The sequence below is a fragment of the Thunnus maccoyii genome, chromosome 11, assembly GCF_910596095.1.
Source record: "Thunnus maccoyii chromosome 11, fThuMac1.1, whole genome shotgun sequence".
NCBI classification, from domain to species: Eukaryota; Metazoa; Chordata; class Actinopteri; order Scombriformes; family Scombridae; genus Thunnus; species Thunnus maccoyii.
In genome coordinates, this window is record NC_056543.1 from 7,662,030 (window position 1) to 7,684,415 (window position 22,386).

A 22,386-nucleotide genomic window follows, 5' to 3' on the forward strand; every position below is an offset into this window, starting at 1 on the left:
TAATGCATATTTAAAGTGGCTAAAGAGGTTGTCAACACAGACACAAACACACTGCATACATTGCTGAGTAGCTTACAGCTCAAGTCTGTACAGCTGGTATAAATGAACTGAAAAAACACTACAGTGTAAATTTGTTTCACATTCAGTCTGAACATATACAGTAGTGAATAAGCTAATGATCAGTATAATGTTAGCATACTGACATCTGAATACAACTTGTTCTCAATTTAAATTCAAAGGCAAGGTCTGTCATTGTAATGGGAAATAGTTGGTAAAAGGAGGCTTTTGAGAGACAAAAAATGCTAAAACTACAACATCAGCTGCTGTCTTTGTGATATGGAAAAGTTGCACACAGATGTGCTTTGGAAGACTTATGTAAAACGGTCTTGAAAAATATGTCCCTGGGTTTTTGCACAATTTTAACAGTAATTGAAAATGATATTATTAATTCCAAACATCCCAACTGAGGCATTTATTAAAAGCTTCAAATCTAAAAATGACAATCGTGTTGATAATGAATGTGACTGTATTTGAACAAAATGTGCATTAATTTTCAGATAAATTTTTTACTTAGCAGACAAACAGATGGAATTGTGGAATTCCTCTCCTTTCCACTTTGATAAATTCAGAAGGCTTTTGTGACAACGCTAAACATCTCTTCATCATGCTGATTGCTGCATTATATCCCAAATCCACAGGGGCTCCTGTGAGACAGTTGTGGCTATTCCAGATGAAAATTGGCTTTGGCAGGGAAACAAGAGCCAAAGGGCAGTAAAAATGCTCAACTTGAGCTTTGCTCATACTCAGATCATATCTTTTTTTTTTTTTTTTTCTTTTTTCCCTTTCAGCAACCCCCTGCTGTCTGGAGATAACAGTGGAACAGTTCAGTTTGGGAGATGGCAATGTCATAGGGACAGAGGGAGGTGAGAGAGACAAAGAGAGAAAAAAATCCAGGGTTGCAAAATTTACTTCAGTGCAGCCAGCATGTACATCAGTGGCTATTTTGTGTGCATATATACACACTTACATTATTATTATTATTATTATTATTATTATTATTATTATTATTATTATTATTATTATGGTATGTTTCACATATGAAAGTGGCTTTAAGTTAACTCCAAGTCGCTCCTTTGACATACAGGGTAGTTTCAGTGTATTTAAGCTGCATTGAGGCTGAATGAGATCATTATGGCTGACATGCTTTATGACCATAGACCATTGGCTAACATTACAGTTACATAAGAACAACCATTTCTACACCAAGTGTTTCAATGATGACAAAAGACAGGACAGGAGAGGGGAGTCAGATTGGGAAATGAGCGGGGAAGCCAGGCCAACAACTCACATCACCTCTTAACTAAACATTTGCACCATCACATGCAGTTATTTACAGGGATCATGTCAAGCGTTGTTACTGTCTCCAGCCTCGTAACTTAAATGGACTGTGCTTTCGGTGCTCAAGCTTGATTCAAGGGCTTCTACTTTAGACATCCAGTACACACACACACATGTCTTTTCCAAGTAATCTCAGTTTGAATTATATACAAAATATTATATTGAAAGGCCACATGCACTTCCCCTAGGAGAAATATGTTTCAACTTAAATGGTGCCAATGGATAAATAGATAGTTTGAATATACTCTACATTTAGCAACCTGGACTTGAAAGTTGATCTTTATGGCTTGAATGCCACAAATGCAGGACTGCAGTCCAAGCTGATATGTCAAATGTACACTGTACTAATTTATTATGTAGAAAAATATGAATATTGTCAATTAAATGCTTCAGATGGGAACCAGGATATATGAAACAGGGGAACCTTATTTGTTTCCCTGCCATCTTGTAATACTTACAAACATATCATGACCTCAAAGGAAAAATGCCTTGAAATCTGTATGAGGATACCCTGTGTCAGTTCAGGAAACTAAAGACACGGCATAAACAATCATGATCCCAGCACATGCTTGGGATTATTAAACATAATTTTTAGTGCCTTAAGACCTACATGATTGCATGATTCACCTGAACCTGCATGCTCCATGATTTATCAGAGACCAGCTACAGTAAATGAGGAGAAACAGACACAGTCTTGCTGAAGAAGACCATGTACTTGTTCCACAAATTGAAATGATGGCTATTTAGGAACATTTATGCCTTGTGGCCTTGTACAGTACATCAAAAGGTCAATACTCTACTGTACAAGTGAGGTTACCAATAAAGCATTTAATCTTTTCCTATCTTCCACATGGGCATACTGCTATAGATAGCCTCATCTTCCTGACCGCTCAGTGCAACCCCTAACAACATTTGGCTCAATTAAACTGACATTTGAAACTTTGCCTCAGTCTCATATTATCCCAATTTGAGCCACGGCTGCACGTACACACAATCATCTGTGTGCAGCCACCAATTTGCAATTTAGCCCCTTTTCTGTAGCTAGAAGGAATGATTTATTTTCATCATTTTCAGAGCCAAATGCTGCCTGTCTGCTTATTGTTTTGCTGATAAACCAGGGCTGGCTTGCCCTCAAAAGACTGTTTAATGTTCAAGCAATTGTATTAAAGCTTTAATCATTGGTGCTATATCATTTCCTTCTATCGTTACAAAAAGAGTCATATAGCAGATGTGTTAAGAGTTCACATCCAGGAACCAAGCACGGTTCATATTATCAAACCCTGAGCTTTTCTTTTCAGAGCCTTATCTCACTACATACAGGTGTTGGACCACAAACATGGCAAGTCAAACACATTATTCCAGCATGGACCTGCTTCCTTTTATTTGTACAGCTGAAGCCCTGGTCCCCTTGCTTGAAAGGCATTGATGATGCACGTGCATTACCAAACAGATGAGGGACCTTTGCAACCAGACAACCATGAGAAAGTCTGGTAAAATAAACATGTGTGTCCTTGGCCTGACCCGCTGTGTTTTCACTCATTCTCTGCAATCATATCTCTTCTGAAGAGCTCTGGACTGTTTGACTTTCATGATGCCCACACATACAGCAACATTTCCCATGACTCAAAAGTCACCTGCGTCAGAGTAAGTTGATTTTTCTTTTTTCAACTAAACCAAGAACCTGAATAAGAAAACCTTTTTTTTTTGCAGAAATTAAGGACATATTAAAAGCAACATACTAATGGTAATGGTATGTCATGTCATTATCATTTTTTAACTCTGGGTGTAGATTTGAGATCTCATTTTAGGAAGAAATGTAGAATCTGTCTAACTTTCAAAGACTATTAAACACACAAATAAACACAGAGTCAGCAGCCATCTGCCAAATGTGTGACTGAAATGATGCGGGACATGAAAAACAAGTCAATGTCAAGAAACATCCTCATCATCAAAGCTAATTTCACATAACAGAAGGTCTGTGAAGCATTAAACCACAACGGACCACAGACTGAGTGAAACTCAGCATCCTTACTGAGCAGTTCTTGTGACATACATTGGACTCAGAACAGCATGAGAAACAGCTGCTCTGCATTTGTACCCCAACCCGGAAAAATATTGAAAGACATTCCAGCTAAACTTTATAAGCAACATTGGCGTTCAAGCCACAGAAGGGCGAGTGTTTGTGCGTAATTTAGTTCAATGTAGCAGGCTGAAACAGAAAGTTCCCGGTCATAAATCAATTTGTCGCTTTTTGAGGGTTTGATGCTATCAACAGCCACCTTTGATCTACCCTGTCTGCAGAGCACATGTCTTTTTCTTTGTTCACAATAAATCGTGATCCTTTTGTCTTTTGAAATTAGGATATTTAAATCATCTCTTATGAAAGCCGGCGTTGTGCAATTACATGAATATTTAATTGTAATAGATGTTCTGTCATGCTGTACAAGTTTTCAGCCACGCTAGCAGTGGATGTCTTGGGAGCGCACTGTCGGTTGAAATATCTCCACATATAAATGGACTGGAACAAAATCAGGTACAGACATTTGTGTTTCCCACAGGGTGTGCGGTAAAAACTTTGATCCCTTAACCTTTTCTCAAGAAGCATTATCAGGACAAAATTTAAATTTTTCCAATACTTTGGTTTATGACCAAACACCTGCAGAATAATTACACATCAGCCTCAGCTGTACTTGTGTGAAGTGCTGCCACCATGCTAAACTAAGATGGTGAACATTGCAAACATCTGCTAAACACCAGCATGTTGGCACTGTCATTGTAAGCATGTTAGCATGCTGATGTTAGCTTTTAACTGCGCTAAAGTGCAATGCCATAGAGCTTTTTGCATGGCTGTAGACTTATAGTCTTTAAATGTATGGTTTTTATTAGGAACTAAGAACAACTATTTTGAGGGGCCCTAGCAGTCAGCAGCTTATACAGTATGTGTTATGACCAGTTTCTTCCTGAAGTATAGAACATACAACCTTTTGGTGGGAGAAGACAAATCTAGGTGAAACATTGTTTTATATAATACTCAAGCTATCCAAAAGATTTCTTCTTGAAACTGTTGAACTTGGTTTTCAATAATAAAAGTACTTTTCATAATGTTGCTTTTAATTCTGGTGAGTTTGCTCTTTGTTTTCTGTGGGATTTTTCTTTATCAGTTTCTGTGAGTTTATCAGGTTGCTTCCTATATTAGGCCAAAAGAGGCCTCTGACTTCCTGCATGTAGACCACTAGACTGTGTTAGAGACAGTGACCCAGTGACAGAGACAGATTCCAGCATCTTGAACCCAAACCCTTATCACATGTTAAACAACTGTTGCACAAAGTATATTTTGGTTTCTTCGTAAGGTTTCTTTTTTCCTGATAATATACTGTTAATGTAAAAAAAAAAAAAAACACTGCATAGTTTGATACTGTGAAAAAGGCTTCAGTTTTGATCCTATGATGGTGCTGATATATATATATAGTTTTGTTCAAATGTATATGAACTCGTTTCTTACATGTTACTTCTGTTTGTCCAGGAAGGCATGAGTTGAAGTGGCCTTTGATTCAGTACAACACTGCCTGATTAAAAAGGATGTGTATGACCCTCCTCTACAAATAGAACAAAGATAATTTTACCTCTGATTGTACAGAGAGATACAAACTTCTGTCAGTGTACAGGCAGGTTTTGAGACTGTCCCTAGCTGTTCAGATTATTTCTTTGTACAAGTTTACATTAACAGAAATACAAGAATTTGGAACATAAAAATGCACACTATGAAATAGGTTTAGTGTCAGTTTTGTAGAGATTTTACATTTCTTCCACACTTCACATTTACTTTATGCTTAAACATACAGTCTTGAAGTTATTGGTACAGAGAGACAATGAGAAGAGGGAAATCACAGCACTTATGGACACATGTGGCAACAGTTTATGGAGCTGACTGTGAGAGAATGTGAACCTATGCTGTAGGTACATACAGTATGTATGTGTGACACAAACAAAATGTAGGAAGTGAGACGACACTTGAGACCGAACAATCTCTCAGGGTATCCATGTCTACCCCTTTTCAACTCCAGGCTATTTCTGAACCCATTTACGCCAAGTGGTGCTATTTTGGGAAACTGGGGGATTGTTGTACAAGGGAAGGAGGGGATGGAGGGGGGGATTGTGTTAGAGTAACTCCAAAAAACAAGTTGCTCCAATTTTCTGATCTGGCAGCCCTATTGACAAGACAACATCATTTGTCTTTGCCTTCTAAAACCACTACAAATCACTTTTGGAAAATAAATCTGTTTTCTGATCTGACAAACCTATGGTTAAGGTTTGGTTAGGTTTAGGAAATGATCATGGTTTGGGTTAAAAATACAAAACTGAAATGAATGTTGGAATGTCTTTAGGTTCTGTACTGTGCCATATTTTCCAGTAAAACAGAATACAATTACAAGAGGGATTTAAATCCAAGTCTTAAGGCTCAAGGCTACGCCACACCCACTCTAAGGGCCACGGACACCTCCTTCACCTGTTGTTAGATCAGGATGAGGAGGACAAGGGAGAAATGAATAAATTAACCACATTCTTTTGGAAACAAAAACTGATATCCAAACACACACCTCCCCCTATGATATTACTCTGCTAGCTACTACTACTCCCTACAAGAGGTCAAATGCGGTTTCATATGATGGGTGCATTTAGCTTGTCGCTAGTTTCTAAAAACTACCTTGCCCAGCTTGTTTAATGAAGTTATATACTGTATTTGGGACTTATTTTTTAAAGATTTACATCTTCAATATCTTTAATAGGAACAAACATTGCCTTGTGTCTCAGTGTCACTGACAGGATAGGGATGTTGGAAAGTATTGAGCAAACACAGATAGACAGAAGATAGAAAATATGATTAATCCAATTTAACATTTTACAACGTATGTATTACAAAATGTTCTCAGAATCATAAATTATTTTGTGTGGCCCTGAGACTCAGTGATATATGAATGAAATTAAACAGAATTAGAGATCAGCAAGCACAAAAGTATGACATGACTATAATGGCTATAATGCAGGTGTGGTAACAACACTACAATGGTAACTGCTCCTAAAAGGCAAAACTAAGGCCTACAGACAACCTTTAATAAAAGTTCATACCCTGACATACTGAGCTCGTCTAAAATTACAGCTGATGTTACGACTTATGACCTTTGATTTAAAAAATGTGTGTGTGTGTGTGTGTGTATGTGTGTGTGTGTGTGAACACAACATCGACATATAATCTTATAAAATTAATAAAGTGAAAAAATTAGTAAACACTTGCTTATTGCAGGCATGGAAAAATATTAGCATTTAATTTAAGTCAAAGGTGTGTCTACCTGATGAATGTAGCTCCAATATCCACTTTCCTTTTAGCTTTGTTTGGAAATATCTGGCTATTTAGCTACTGAATGTTCCACTATGTTCACCAGCTAGCTGTGTTGTTTGGTGCTGACAGGTAGTGTACAGTGGGTTTATCAGAGTATTATCTCTGAAAATAAACCAAAAGAATAAAAATGCCGCTCAGAGAACCAAAACAATGAGCTGAAGATGCTATAAAGCTCCATAGAGATGAGTGGAACTGGAGAGTCGGGTGATAATTCGATGTAGGTTCTTCTCTAAGAGTGAAAATAAAAATATTGATTGTAGGTCAATGCAACATCATTGTGTGTGTGTATATTTTCTTTTGCTTGGAGAAAATACTCCCTGCTTTAAAGAAAGACAGGCTAACTTTTAATTCACTAATTCAAAGTGTTAGGACAAACTGTGTCTGACTTGTAAATCCCAGAGCATTAAATGTGACATTCAACAAAGTGAATAACAACTTCCTCTTTCCAAAAGATCTGTGACTTCTCACCTTTCATTTACATGAAAATGTCTAAACACTTTTACCATGGTTCACAGCAGTGTGAGCCTCAGTCTCGATACTACACAGTCTGAATAAGTTGAAAATCCAACCCTTTATCTTTACTACATTGGAGGATTTTTGACATGATTGGAAAGCCTTGTAAAATACACAAAACAAGTATGCCTGCTAACAGCCTGCTGTTAAAACAAATACTGTTGAGCTGGCCTCTTGCCTCTGTAACAGATACCCCTTTTTCATCGACGGGTTGCATTCAATGTCTGGCCTGGTGGGGGTTCACGTTTCGAAAGCTTGGCGGTGCAGTGGCATGTGAAAAATGTCCCCCATGTTGTGATGGCAGGAGAAAAGTAGAACAATAGGGCATGCTAATGTATTCTGATGTTTGGTGCTGTGTTGTCTCGCTTGCCACCGAATTCCATCACTACATCAGGATAGAATTCATGAGTAGGTTGACAGATTACTGAAACTTATGTTTTCACTACTTTTGGTTGACAAGGTCTTGTTTTTAGAATGTCATCTGAAATCCTTTTTTTTTTATTTCAGCTAATCAGCAGCGCTTTAACACAAATTCATGTAATAAAAGTCACTGTCTCGGGATAATAAGAGGGTCTGGCAAAATGTCCCCATAATGTACTACAGTAAAGTTATTGTAATTAATGGAGGAAAAAGGAAGATGCCATTTTAACAAATTCAGTTCATCTTAAAGGCAACTCAAGCCAACCTTGAGTACATCCTAAAACACTTTGTTGACTACTTGTTCTTGGTTTCCAGTTGCATACATTTGGTGCTTGTGTTGTGATATTTCTTCATGTCAGACGATGAACTCCTGTCCTCCTCTTGTTGAATGGTCTGGAATAATAATGGAAATAAGTCCAAGACTTTACTGCATTTCAAAATATATTGGAGTGTTGTCAATAAACCCGAAGCTTTCCTGTTAGTTTAGTTGTGTTTTGGGTCATTTATAACAAATTCAGAACTCACAAAACTTGATATAATTATGCTCCAGACGCTGATAATTCTTCATGTATTAAACTCAAGTCTCATAACTTAGACAGCATACAAAAAAAAAACCCACGAGTCAAGTGTGGATCACTGTAACCTTGTGAGTGCAGGCAACATATCAAGATACTGAAAAAAGCTGTTTTTCATGTGATTCCTAACACAGTTCCCCCAACAAATATTTCACAGTTGGGTGATTTTGCCTCATAAGAGGTAAGATCCATAAAAATGCTGGAGAGATATATGGAAGTTAGGCAATCACACATTTCACTTCACACGAGGTGTAAGAGTGTATTTGTCATTCACTGTCCCCCATAGGCCAGTGTTAATCCTGCTGGCGTTTTATGATCTACCAAGTGCGTCAGACTGTTTCCATTCAGAGCAGATCCTACAGCCACTTTACTACTGCGCTCTTACTCCACACATCCAAAGTTCCTTGGTCCAAAGCCAGGTACCCAAGGCCACATCCCAGGGTAGAGAGGCAAGGGTGTAACTGTGAGTAAGTCAAGATATTCCTATTCACCTGCTAGTATTTCACTGTACCAATGAGGAGCAGTTACATCTTGTCACATTGAATGTCCATTCTTTGTGAAATGCAATTCAAGTCGATTTTATTTGCGTAGCCCAATATCACAAATCACAAGTTTGCCTCAAGTGGCTTTAAAATCTGCACAGCAATACAACATCCTCTATCCTTAGACCCAGTGATTTGACAAATCACTGTATGGAAACAGATGGCTTTCACTGGGTGAATCCGACCCTGGCTGATCAACACCCTGTGTTCAATTAAAGGTGACAACAACTTATTTTCCAATGAAATCTAATATACACGCTTTATTATTATTTTTTTTTTACATTTTATACTTTCAAGTCCATCAAAATTAAAACACATCACATTACTCTTCTCCAATACACCATGCTTTAGTCACCAAATGTTTTCAGCTTTCTCGCTTTCATCTGGGTGGTGCCCTAGGCCCCTTTCTTGAACTACTGGTTTGAATACAGAATTAGATTGCCAGAATTGGAAGATGAATATTTAATTTTTCCTGATTGATGGCTTATGATGAAAAAGTACATTTACTGGATAATACTGTGAAAAGCTCAGAAGTTCTGGTTAAATGGACTCTAAGAGTCATTGTGTCAATTTTGTGAGATCCTTTTGATGAAGTCATTGATTGTGGTTTTTTGTGTGTTATTTATAGTGATTTATTGGTCATGATGAATTGGTGAAATATATATAAGGGAAATGAAAGCAGCCTTTGGCACCACCCTGATGAAGGCAAGATAGCCATGGTGTCCTGGAGAAGAGTTGTGTGACGTGTTCTACTTTTGATGGACTTGAACTGAAGCTCACACTGGTCTGCACCTCTCTATGTGTGTTCTTTAAAGGGTTGGTATAGTGTAAAAACAAGAAAAATAAGCTTTGGAATGGATTAGGGTGATGGTGGGGCCCTCATGTACTGTAAAATTACTCAATTCTATCTCCTGTCTTTTTAAGTTATATGAAATTTTGAAATTCACAGCTCAAGAGTTAGTGGTATTGAGGTGGAACCCCTTACTACGTCACACCAGAAAGTCAAATCAAATATCCAAGAAACTTTACCATGAACCAACCACTGCCCAGCGCTACGCTGAGTGTGTACGTAGCTTAGTCGGAGTTTGCATTTCAGTGGATGACGAGCAAAGCAGGACACTGGAAGTTTGCTGTTGCTGGTTGTTCAGCAGCTAAAAAGTCTTAGCAGCCTTCCAGAGGATGGAAGTTTACATCAGGAATTACTGGAATTCATTTTTGGGGACAAGCTTCCCTCCGTTATTGGCAGTTGGTTGTGTGAGTGTTCTGCACATTTTACAGCCTGCTTAACGAGACTCAGTACGCTGCAGGATTTTCAACTTTTTCATCTTCAGTCTTTGGATGAAGTTTTAAAACATTGTTTCTTTCTGTTGCTTAACTAAAGGAACATAAAATCTTTGCTGAAGCTAGGCTAGTAGCCTCTGGCTACATTTCTTTAAAAAAAAAAAAAAAAGACTTTTACTTCGTTTGGAAACTAAGACACAATCTCAAATTCTGAAACATCCTTTTGAAATCTCAACTGAGCAACAGCAGGTTCCTCCCTTTCCATTCAGGATCAGACTCCGGTTCATAGACTGCTATTTTATATCTCCAGCTGCAGCTATTAGTCCAGGTAAACATTAATCGTAAGGGAATTTGCATGATTCATTAGGTAGTATTCCAGTTGGCTCGAGGTGAAGATTGGGGCCACACTTCCAGCCAATCAAAGTAGGTGGTCATTGATGATGCCAATTTTATAGCCTGCTGGAGGAGAGAGGGGAATCTTGGCTGTAAGGAAAGATGGATTTAGAGAAATCTAAACAACTTTAAGTGAACAAAATGTCACAGATATGTTTAAAATAGAATCAGTATTCATAAAAATGAGTCAAAAAGGCCATAACACAAGATCTTTAAAGCAGAAAATGATCAAATGTTAATATTCTACCACTGGAGAGAGACACCAAAAGATGAAATGGTGCGTAACTTTAAGAGATGATGGCAGGATCATCTGAAACTGAATGACCCCTTTGTGCACTAGCATGCATAAACTCTTTCATGGGCATGTTCAGTTATCTCTAGTTCTCTAGTATCTCTCAGTATCTCCAGTGTCTAGTTTAGACTGTCATGCTACATAGAATAATACATTTTAACTATACAGTGTTGAATACTGCACTGCAAGTTACTACTGTGGCAAACACAACAATTGGAAACAAAACTTGTGCAATTGTGACCTCTAGTGGTCTGACCTAGCTAGTGGTATTTGCTGCAGCTTACTCTGATCCATTGGTTTAGGAGAATTCGGTAAAATATTGTCAAATGTAGCCTATTTCAACAAGCTGTTCAGTCAGAAAACTGGGATTTTTATATTTCCATGATTGCAAAAAAATAATTTTCTTAAGACGACACTAGCCTCACCTTCCCAAATGTTAGTTATAACACTTCAAAAGAAAACACCATTTAGGAGTGATCATTTCCACATGCGTCTAAAAAATAAAGGGGACACTGTCAGGTGGGGAAGCGGGAGTGGACCCAAATGCAGAGGCCGGAATGCAGACATGACGAAAATCTCCTTTAATGATGGATGGTCAAGTACAGGCAAACAGAGCTGAACAGAACTAGCAGACAAGACAACACAAATGATCCAACAAACACTCAACTCAAAACCAGACCTTAAATACAGACTAAACTAATCAGGGAATGGGAACAGGTGACGAGACACAAGGGCAGGTTGGGAGTGATTGGCTGAGGGAAACACAGGAAGCAGGGCAGGGCTGACGAGACTGATACAGGGCAGGTGTGGGGAAGACACAGAGCAGGGCAGGTGAGGAGGAGTACATGAACACACAAGGGAAACACAGTAACAAAACTAAAACTCAGAAAACACAATACTCTAATACAACCCACACCAACCTGTCCAAGAACCATCATGAACCTAAACTAAAGTATACAACACACCAGGCTAAACAACAAAAGTCAGTCCAAACCCAACAACCAAATATAACAAGAAAACCCATATGAACCGAAGGACTAAACAGAAGTGCAAACCAGGAGACCCCAAATAACACAAGAACATAAAAAGACCAAAAAACACCCAAAGTCCAGGCAGGGTGTGACAGACACATTTGAAAATTAAATGTTTTAATCCGTAAAAATGTCGATTACAAAATGTTCAGTGCATAGAAAAAAACATATGACATTCACATTGCTTATCACCAATTCTTTGTAATTTCTTTGAGCTGTGGGTAGGTGATGAGAACATCAGGCTCTTTGAGAACTTCAAGAAACTGAGAGCAGTACTCTTCACCTTTACCAATCACCTGATCGATCAGGTCGATAATAGTTTGTTCTGGCTGTGATATATGCTTTAGTTTATCATATTGTCTCTCGTCGACGATTTCTTTTTGGTGCACAAGCTGCAGAATGTAGGAGTGATCTCTCCTCAGGCAGTCAATGATCTTCACTTTGTGCCTAGTGATCATTTTCCCAGCGGGACCCTGAAAGAAAGGAGCAAGTTTTGTTTATCAAACAAAAATGAATGGGTTTTTTGTTTTTTTTATTTGCTTTTAGGAAATTTTTACTTTTTGTTACTGTGGGACAAAGTCTTGGAGATCATTTTTATGTTTCAACATGCAGTTTGTAGGCATGCACAAAGAGTTTTCCTGAATTTGTATCTGAAAACTACTCAAAGTCAATAAAGTGTGAATGAAGAGCTAGACTTAAGATGTTTCCTTACAAGATATGTTTAACTGTTAATATATAGCTTTGGTACTATTTGTTAGAAATTATACAGGAATTTGATTTTTTGTTTGTCCTCTTGGCTGGATTGATTTGTTTAAATTTAACCACAAGATGGTGCCATAGTGTGTGAAACAAACAAGGGTAACAATACAGGTGACACAGATGATGGCTTGATTACTGAATGATGTAATTATCCTATAGGAGGCCTTGTGTAATGTTTGAAAAGGTATAAAAAGTGGTTTTCTACCCATTATTCTGTTTGGTCCCTGATGAAGGTATAAGCTAAAACTTTGGGTTTCAATTCAGCATAATGCTGTTTGAGTACAGACAGTTAAGAGTTTGAAGGCCACCAGCACCAGCATAAATGTGATGGGGTTGAGGTGCTTCTTCATTTAATAAGATTTAATAATTCCCCAAAAACCTTACTAACCTATCAATGTGCATCTTATTGTGTGAAGATTTCTGCCACTAGTGTGTGTGTGTGTGTATGTACTGTACCTGAGAGGAAGGCTGTCTCTTATCTACTGGCCCTGAAAGGAAAGCAGTGTTAGGATTCACTGTTTCCAGACAGAATTTTGTCTTTTAAAAGAATAGTTTAACGTTTCAGAAAATATTCATTTTCTTGCAGAGAGGACTGACAGGTCCAGCCTGGAGCCGGCTAGTTTAGCTTTCAATAAACAGGAAACAGGGTGAAACAGTAACACCGTGAGGTTGCCAGGCAACCAGAAAAGCCAGGAAATAGTCCATCACATGACCGGCTTTAAAACCACAACCTGTTGTTTTTACACCTCAAGGGGACTTATGCTTTTTGCGGTTTCCTGTTATTTCTATACTGTGATGTCGGATGTCTATGTTAAACAGAGTCAAAGGCCAAAAACTGAACGTATGTAAAAATGCTTCCTGCAAGTCAAAAGCCAGGGCTCCTGTGTGAAGAATACCATGGCCTTTGTCAGACTATTGTATGCTGATTACAGTTCCGCATTTAACACCTTGCAGCCCAACATATTACTTAACAAACTCAATCAACTCAATGTCAACCCTTATCATTAAGTAATACCATTCATTCCTTACCAACCACAAAAGCCCTTAACACCACCTAGGCTGAAATACCGGTATATCTGTATTCCATAGCTGTCCTTTTTGCCGTTGATCACGGCTATATATCATACTACGTGTGCACTTTTTCTAATGTAGATGAGCATGTGCAATTCATGGATGAATGTATTTGTTGTTGTTTATTGTTGTTTTGCTGTGATTTTATACTGCAGAAACTGTGATGTCCAAGGCCAGTTTCCCACTGGCACAATAAAGTCTGTCTTATCTTAGCCTGCTCTGACCGCTTCAGTTGCAGTGCTACTAGGGATGTCAGTTTTGGTTAATTTTGCTTTCAAGAAGTTCAGGGTTTTACCTGAATTTTTTTGAGACAAAGGTGGCAAAGATTGGAGAACGTTCATGGTGCAGTGTACGAAGCTTGCGGGTGCACCTTTAGAGTGTAATGCGTTTAAATGAAAAAAATCATGATTTGACAGACAAAAGAGTCCATAGGGATTTAAATTTTATACTAAGAGGAACAAAAAGATGAAAAATAAAGGTTGTAACAGTCTCTTGCTCTAGTATACTGTGTGTTAAACTATTCACTGGTGTCCTTATTCCACTTAAATAAAATATGAAATGTAACTGGCAGATAAGATAAATGGTCTGCAGCCTTTTTATTTGAAAAAGTTAACTGCATTAATTCATTCATTTAAAGCATCTTACAGTCTTCTGCCTATATGAGAATAACAACTAAGGAGGAGGCAGACTGCTCCGCTGTGTTGTTATTAACGTCATATCTCCAGCAGTGGAGAGCAGCTTCTCTGCTACACTGTTAGCTCCGGGGAAAGCCATTGTTGTCCAACATGCTGAGCGGCCTCAGGGTTTTTGAGGTGAAACAGATTGAGCACCAAGTTGTTTTCCTCACCTCAGAGTTGGTTTAAGTTGTTTAATGCTGCAGTGTGTGTTGGTCTCATTTGTTACTGATCGCTGTTCTGCTCGGCTAATGTTAGTCTCTGAGTGACGGCGTACAAACTTCACAATATACGTCATGATGGTATCGCAAAGGTAATTATTTAGTCATTATATCAAAAAATGCTTGCAACCGCTGCCTGTTTTGAAGATGAACATCAAGATAACTCTAGTGTGCACGCTCTAGACTGTCTGGGTGCTGCACTGCCCTCGCCCTTGTTCGTTTTGTCAACATCACATGCCAGAATTTCCAACAAAGGTGGCTGCCACTAATACAACCCTCCATGTAGAAGTCTTACATTGGTATTTTATCCATTCAAAAAGAATATCTGATGCTGTGAACATATAATTGTCTAGCCGTTAGAGGAGTGTGTACGCAAATTGATCTATAGACTGACATGCGTAACCGGTCTAACCGACTAAGTTCACTGGCTGTTGGCTCCAGCTCCATATTAAACAGACAGACAAAAGTATCAATCTTCTCATTTTACTCTTGGCAAGAAAGCAAATAAGAGTATTTTCTAAAATGCTGACTGTTCCTTTAATGTTAAAAGCTTTGCTACATGACTGACTGAAACAATCACTAATTAATTACGTATAAATGTACAAACAGATCACCAGTATGAAGCTGACATAATCTTACCTGCACATGCATTTGCTGGTTTCACAGACACAGACAAATCTATGTCACCATCAATGTTGACATTTGTTATTTTGTCAGCACATATTACACTGCCACCCAGTGCGATCAGATCTGCTTTGGGAAACTGTCCAACAACGTTCCCTGAACAAAAAGAAAAATTAAAATCACATGTCAAAATATTTTCCTTCAACTCTAACCCAAACAAAAATAATCTTATACAACAATCATCTAATTTACTGAAGCCTAGCAATTAATTTTACACCTTTCATTTTATGATTTCATTCTACACAGAATACTTGAGAAATATTAATGCTTACCAGATGCCCCACTTCCTGGTTGACTCACTGCTTCAATCTTCATGTTGATGGATTTTGCTTTTGTATTTGTTATTTCTCTGGCGTTAACAACACTGCTATCATCAGCGAACACTGTTGGAGTGGCGGAGCCTGTAAAGATTAATGACAATCATCATAACTTGTTGCAGTGTCCTTCCGAAACTTTTATAACAAGCTGTAATAAAGGGAAGACCTGCATGTTAGGCTTAATTAAGGCCAAATGCAAGGTGATGTTCATTTACAGTTTGTGCAGTATAGACAACAACTGTGTGCAGGAATTTTACCTTGAGCACTTGGGTTAATAACCTGTTGCAGTTGTGGATAATGTGCTTGATGCTGCTTCAGAATCTCAAAGAAGCTCCGAGCTGTATCTTCTCCCTTTTGAAGTATTATTTTCAAAAGCACTCTCATCTTGTCCGCTGCACCACTTTGCTTTTTGGCCTCTTTGAATTCGTTCATAGATAAAATATCCCCACACTGATCAAGGATGTAATCAGGGTCACTTGAAAGACACGTAACAAGTTTGTCTTCTTCTGACTTCAGCTTGTCCATGGTCTGCAATGAAACAGCATATAATGATACTTAACAGAGAGTCAATTTCTGTCCAAAGTTCAAGGCCCTGGCAAGAGCCACGCCTATCCTGTGGATTTGTAAAAGGGTAGGTTCACAATTTTTCAAGTCTGTCTTTAAACAACAGTCAGGTGCCCATATGAACACTGAAAGAGGTTCATTCCTCCTGTTTATACTGACTATTAAAAGTTCCCCTTCAAATGTGCTTTTAATATAAGTGATGGCGGCCAAAATACACAGTCATTTTGTGGAAAAATACATTTAATGTATATCTGAGGCTTATATGAGGCTTCAGCAGTCTGAGTTAGTCATATGAAGTGGATATCTGACACAGTTACAGTCTTTTTAGCATTAAATTCCCTCTTTTCCCTGTTGAGCTGCAGTGGAAGGATAGTAACAAAAACAGGGACTTTCACCCTAAAAAGACTGTAATATTGAAAGATGTCTACTTGATTTGACTAATTCAGCATTTTATTACCTTCAAATAAATACATTTTTGGATAGAAGGAGGCTTATGGATTTTACTCACATTCTGAAGTGCATTATGAAGGGATCTTCTAATGAGCAGCATGAACCCATTTCAATGTTCATTTGGACACCTGACTGTTGTTTTAAGACAGACTTTTGTGAACAGACTTTTGAAATTGTGAACGTTTCTCATAATTACTGTTTACAGTACAGTACAAAAGTCTGTAAAATATTGGACAAGGAAATAAAATATAGCCCAAGTCAAAGGTGAGGACTAGAATCACCTGAACACATGTGAATGTTTGGAGAATGTAACAAATTCCTGCAGTTTTCCTGACAAAATACTTCTTGTGATGCTTTTACTTTCAACTTTTCTAACGAACTATGTACTTTTCTTTAGGTAACAGATCAAATACGAAATTAACACTTTTAAATGCTGCTGGCATAAATGCACTAAATGAAAATGATCTTCAGTCACGGTATTAAAGGTATACATTCCCTCATGCAGATGCAAGCGAAAATGTTAAATCATCAGTAAACTAATACAAATGCGCAGTTTACGCGATAAACCATAGACCCACATCTGGAGAGAGAAAGGTAAAACAGCGGTTTCAAAAGTTTTTTTGTTTTTTTTTTCAAACCAATAGCGCACAAAGCCTACCTTTATTTGGTGTGATGTCGCGTAGAAAATGCAGGTTAAAAGAGAGAGGTTCGTTTCTGTTTTTTAGTAAAAAAGAAACCAAAAGCGCGCTGCTCGCCGCGTCTACACCTCTCTGCGAAGTTCAATCAGATAACTCACTTCCTCATTTGTCTCTCTGGCACAGCGCCTCGTGTGTGGAAGTGTGTGGGAGTGTGTGTGTTTGTGACATTGTTGTATGTTGCCTTATAGCCTATCGTTGCTCAACGTGTGTCTGAACCCTCACAATTTATGAGCCTGCAGCCTCCTCACTGCTGGTTCAAGCTGCTGCATTGAGGACGCCCATTCAGGGGGGCGTCCTCTTACCTTAAGGAGTTAACCAGAAGACTTCAGAGATGAGCACAAGCCAGTAGTCTTTGGAATGTATAAATATACAAACCAGTTTTATTTGGTTTTTACAAAAATGAGTATAACAAAATGTAAAAAGTACGATACAAAAACTTGAATGTAAAAGATAAAGAGAACAAAACCAATGCACTATACCAACCAAGGGTTGGTATAGTGCATTGCATCTAAAAAATAAAGGGGACAAATTTGAAAATTTTAACTCAATGCTTTATTCTGGAAAAATGTTGATTACAAAATGCATAGTGCACGAATTCTTTTTCATGAACTTTTCATGAGTGTAGCGGTGATCTCTCCTCAGGCAGTCAATGATCTTCACTTTGTGCTGAGTGATCATTTTCACCGCAGATCCTGCAAGAAAGGAGCAGGTTTTTTATGTGTAATGCAAACAAAGATAATGATGCAGGTGAAAAATGATGACTTGATTACTGAATGATGTAATTATTCTATAGGAGGCCTTGTGTGATGTTTGAAAATTTAGAAAAAGTGGTTTTCTATCCATTATTTGTATTTGGTTCCTGATGAAGGTGTAAACTGAAACGCTGGGCCTTGATTCAGCATAATGCTGTTTAAGTACAGAGGAATTTGATGAAACAAGTTAAGAGTTCAAAGGCCACCAGCACCAGCATAAATGTGATGGGGTTGAGGTACTTCTTCATTTAATGAGAAAATTCCCAAAAAACCTAACTAACCTATCAATGTGCATCTTGTTGTGTAAGGATTTCTGCCACTATTGTGTGTGTGTGTGTGTGTGTGTGTGTGTGTGTACTGTACCATATATGAAGACATTGTCTCGTCCACTGTCCCTGAAAGGAAAACAGTGTTAGGATTCACTGTTTTGAGACAGAATTTTGTCTTTTAAAAGAATAGTTTTACATTAAGGAAAATATCCACTCTCTTGCAGAGAAGACTTACACCACTCTCTTATCTGTTTTGTATAAACAGATAAACAGGAAACAAGGTGAAACAGTTAGCCTGGAGTCTTGTCAACACAGTTCCGCATTTAACACCTTGCAGCCCAACATATTACTTAACAACAACTCAATGTCAACCCTTATCATTAAGTAATACCATTCATTCCTTACCAACCACAAAAGCCCTTAACACCACCTAGGCTGAAATATGTGTATACCATAGCTGTCCTTCTTATTGTTGAACACTGTTACATATCGTACTCTATGTGTGCACTTTTTCTAATGTAGATGGAAATGTGCACATTATGTCCCCTTCAAACAAATGAGATATAATGTGTAAATGTGTGAGATTTAGAGGTGCTAGTAGGCAGATTTTGTTACCTTCGGACGGAGCTGAGCTAGATATTTCCCCCCGTTCCCAATCTTCCGATTGGCTACTGGCTCCAGCTCCATATTAAACAGACAGACAAAAGTATCAATCTTCTCATTTAACTCTTGGCAAGACAGTAAATAAGGGTATTTCCTAAAATGCTGACTGTTCCTTTAATGTTAAAAGCTTTGCTACAAGATTGACTGAAACAATCACTCATTAATTATGTATAAATGTACAAACAGATCACCAGTATGAAGCTGACATAATCTTACCTGCACAAGCTTTTGGTGGTTTCACAGACACAGACATATCTATGTCACCATCAATGTTGACATTTGTTATTTTGTCAGCACATATTACACTGTTACGCTGTGCGACCAGATCTGCTTTGGGAAACTGTCCAACAACGTTCCCTGAACAAAAAGAAAAAAACATGTCAAAATCATATGTCAAAACATTTGTTTTCAACTCTAACCCAAACAAAAATAATCTTATACAACAGTCATTTAATTTACTGAAGCCAAGCAACTAATTTTACACCTTTCATTTTATGATTTAATTCTACACAGAATACTTGAGAAATATTAATGCTTACCAGATGCCCTACTTCCTGGTTGACTCACTGTTTCAATCTTCATGTTGATGGATTTTGCTTTTGTATTTGTTATTTCTCTGGCGGTAACAACACTGCTATCATCAGCGGACTGTGTTGGAGTGGCAGAGCCTGTAAAGATTAATGACAATCATCATAACTTGTTGCAGTGTCCTTCCAAAACTTTTATAACAAACTGTAAAGGGAAGATTTGTACCTCAAGCTTAATGCTCATTTACAGTTTGTGCAGTATAGACAACAACTGTGTACAGGAATTTGACAGACTGATTGTTACATTGAGCATTTGAGTTAAAAACCTGTTGCAGTTGTGGTTAATGTGCTTGATGCTGCTTCAGAATCTCAAAGAAGCACCGAGCTGTATCTTCTCCATTTTTGAAGTATTATTTTCAAAAGCACTCTCATCTTGTCCGCTGCACTACTTTGCTTTTGTGCCTCTCTGAATTTGTTCCTAGATAAAATATCCCCACACTGATCAAGGATGTAATCAGGGTCACTTGAAAGCCACGTACCAAGTTTGTCCTCCTCTGACTTCAGCTTGTCCATGGTCTGCAATGAAACAGCAAATAATGATACTTAACAGAGAGTCAAGTCGTTCAAGGCCCTGGCAAGAGCCACGCCTATCCTGTGGATTTGTAAAAGGGCAGGTTCACAATTTTTCAAGTCTGTCTTTAAACAACAGTCAGGTGCCCATATGAACACTGAAAGAGGTTCATTCCTCCTGTTTGTACTGACTATTAAAAGTTCCCCTTCAAATGTGCTTTTAATATAAGTGATGGGGGCCAAATTACACAGTCATTTTGTGGAAAAATGCATTTAATGTTTATCTGAAGCTTATATGAGGCTTCAGCAGTCTGAGTTAGTCACATGGAGTGGATATCTGACACATTTACAGTCTTTTTAGCATTAAATTTCCCTGTTGAGCTGCAGTGGAAGTATAGTAACAAAAACAGGGACTTTGGCCCTAAAAACACTGTAATATTGAATATAGATATGATATCTACTTGATTTGACTAATTCAGCATTTTATTACCTTCAAATAAAATTTTAATACATATTTGGATAGAAGGAGGCTTATGGATTTTACTCACATTCTAAGTGCATTATGCAGGGATCTTCTAATGACCAGCATGAACCCAGGCATAAAAATGCAGCCTAAGTCAAAAGGTGAGGACTAGAATCACCTGAATACCTTACTGAACACCTTCTTAACAACTGAATTCTGTAAATGTTTGGAGAATTTAACACGTCTGAGAATGTAAGAAATTACTACAGTTTTCTTGACAAAATACTTCTTGTGATGCTTTTACTTTCAGCTGTCCCAACGAACTATGTAGCCTACTTTTCTTTAGGTAACAAATCAAATATAAAATTAACACTGGTCACGGTATAAAAGGTAGCCTATACACTCTTTCATGCACATGCAAGCAAAAATGTTAAATCATCAGTAAACTAATACAACTGCGCAGTTTATGTGGTAAATCACAGACCCACATCTGGAGAGAGAAAGGTAAAACAGCGGTTTCAATAGTGTTTTGTTGTTTTTTTTTACAAACCGATAGCGCACAAAGCCTACCTTTATTTGGTGTGATTTCTCGTGGAAAATGCAGGTTAAAAAATCTTATAAAAAAGAGATTCGTTTCTGTTTTTTAGTAAAAAAAAGAAACCAAAAGCGCGCTGCTCGCCGCGTCTAAACCTCTCTGCAAAGTTCAATCAGATAACTCACTTCCTCATTGGTCTCTCTGGCACAGCGCCTCGTAGGTGGGGTTGTGTGTGTGAGTGTGTGTGAGTGTGTGTGTTTGTGACATTGTTGTATGTTGCCTTATAGCCTATCGTTGCTCAACGTGTGTCCGAAACCTCACAACTTGAATTAACTGAATTTAAATGAGTATTTCCCGTATGAGCCTGCAGCCTCCTCACTGCTGGTTCAAGCTGCTGCATTACCGACAGCAACATTGTAGTTATAACGTATAGTCATTGCATGCTTAGGCACTGGTTCCCAACCTGAGGGTCAGGACCTTCCATAGAGTCGCCTGAAATATCTGACGGGTCTCAAGATGATTTACAAAATAAACATTAAAGAACGGTTTAAAAATCCCCTCATAATATACTTACAATGTAGGCGATGGGGGCCAAAATTAATTCTGTGCAAAAACGTATTTAAAGGTTTATCTGAAGTTAATTTGAAGCTTCAGCCATCCAAATTATGCTGTCTGAGGAACCACAAAGAGGGAATTTGATGCTAAAAAGACTGTAAATGTGGCAGATATTCACCTGAAATGACTAACTCAGACTGCTGAAGCCTCATATAAGCTTCAAATAAACTTTTAAATGCAAATTTGCACAAAATGACTGTGTGGACACACTGTGAATTTTGGCTCCCATCAGTTTAACTGAAAGCATGTTTGAAGGTGATCTTTTAATAGCCAGTATAAACAGGAGGAATAATTACAGCGAGGTAAAACCTTCCTCATTGTTCATTTGGGCACCTGACTGTTGTTTCAGGACAGACTTGAAAAATTGGGAACCTATCCTTTTAAGACAAAAATATTTCCGCTAAACAAGTTTTCTTTCAGATCATTGCTTTATATTGTGAAATATCAGATAGCCCTACCTCCACCCCCCTTTTCCGGTCTCTAAAGACTATTCAAATTAAAGAATGAGTTGAATCAGGAACACCCTGATGGAATATGAGTTATGGTGCAGTCATGAACCACAACATTCCCAGTTCATGTCCAGCCAGGAACCTTTGTCATCTCTCTACTGTCGCTATCCAATAAAGGCAAGCTAAAAAAATAGGAAACTGCCAATTACCCTCGAGTAAATATGCCCTAGCTGCTCAGGTATAGTAATGTTAAATATAATGA

The 22,386-nt window shown here is 38.0% G+C and overlaps 1 protein-coding gene across 6 annotated transcripts; it reads right to left on the bottom strand.

Annotated features, from left to right (window-relative positions):
• Positions 1 to 11,890: 11,890 nt before the first annotated feature.
• si:dkey-10c21.1 lies at positions 11,891 to 21,396 on the bottom strand. Of its 6 annotated transcripts, none has more exons than XM_042425441.1 (7): positions 21,246 to 21,396; positions 20,032 to 20,068; positions 19,505 to 19,633; positions 19,182 to 19,322; positions 18,918 to 18,986; positions 18,397 to 18,428; positions 17,811 to 17,973 (listed from the first exon to the last, which is right to left on the bottom strand). In XM_042425441.1, exons 2-7 carry the CDS (start codon positions 20,063 to 20,065, stop codon positions 17,962 to 17,964), a joined length of 417 nt encoding a protein of 138 aa, XP_042281375.1. In that variant the 5' UTR covers positions 20,066 to 20,068; positions 21,246 to 21,396; the 3' UTR covers positions 17,811 to 17,961. The 6 variants fall into 6 exon arrangements, with proteins under 6 accessions (XP_042281372.1, XP_042281373.1, XP_042281371.1 ...); XM_042425442.1 differs by lacking the exon at positions 21,246 to 21,396 and adding an exon at positions 21,096 to 21,232 and having other exon boundaries at positions 18,918 to 18,983; XM_042425440.1 differs by lacking the exon at positions 21,246 to 21,396 and adding an exon at positions 21,096 to 21,232.
• Between the last annotated feature and the right edge of the window lie 990 nt (positions 21,397 to 22,386).

Excerpts from the sequence above, each read along its gene's own strand:
- si:dkey-10c21.1 (XM_042425438.1), bottom strand. The coding sequence starts at position 16,094 with ATGGACAAGCTGAAGTCAGAAGAAGACAAACTTGTTACGTGTCTTTCA. Across the intron at positions 13,091-15,207 it reads ACCAGCAAATGCATGTGCAG|GGCCAGTAGATAAGAGACAG; the intron begins GTAAGATTATGT and ends CTTTCCTTTCAG. Across the intron at positions 12,317-13,058 it reads AGAGACAGCCTTCCTCTCAG|GGTCCCGCTGGGAAAATGAT; the intron begins GTACAGTACATA and ends CCTTTCTTTCAG.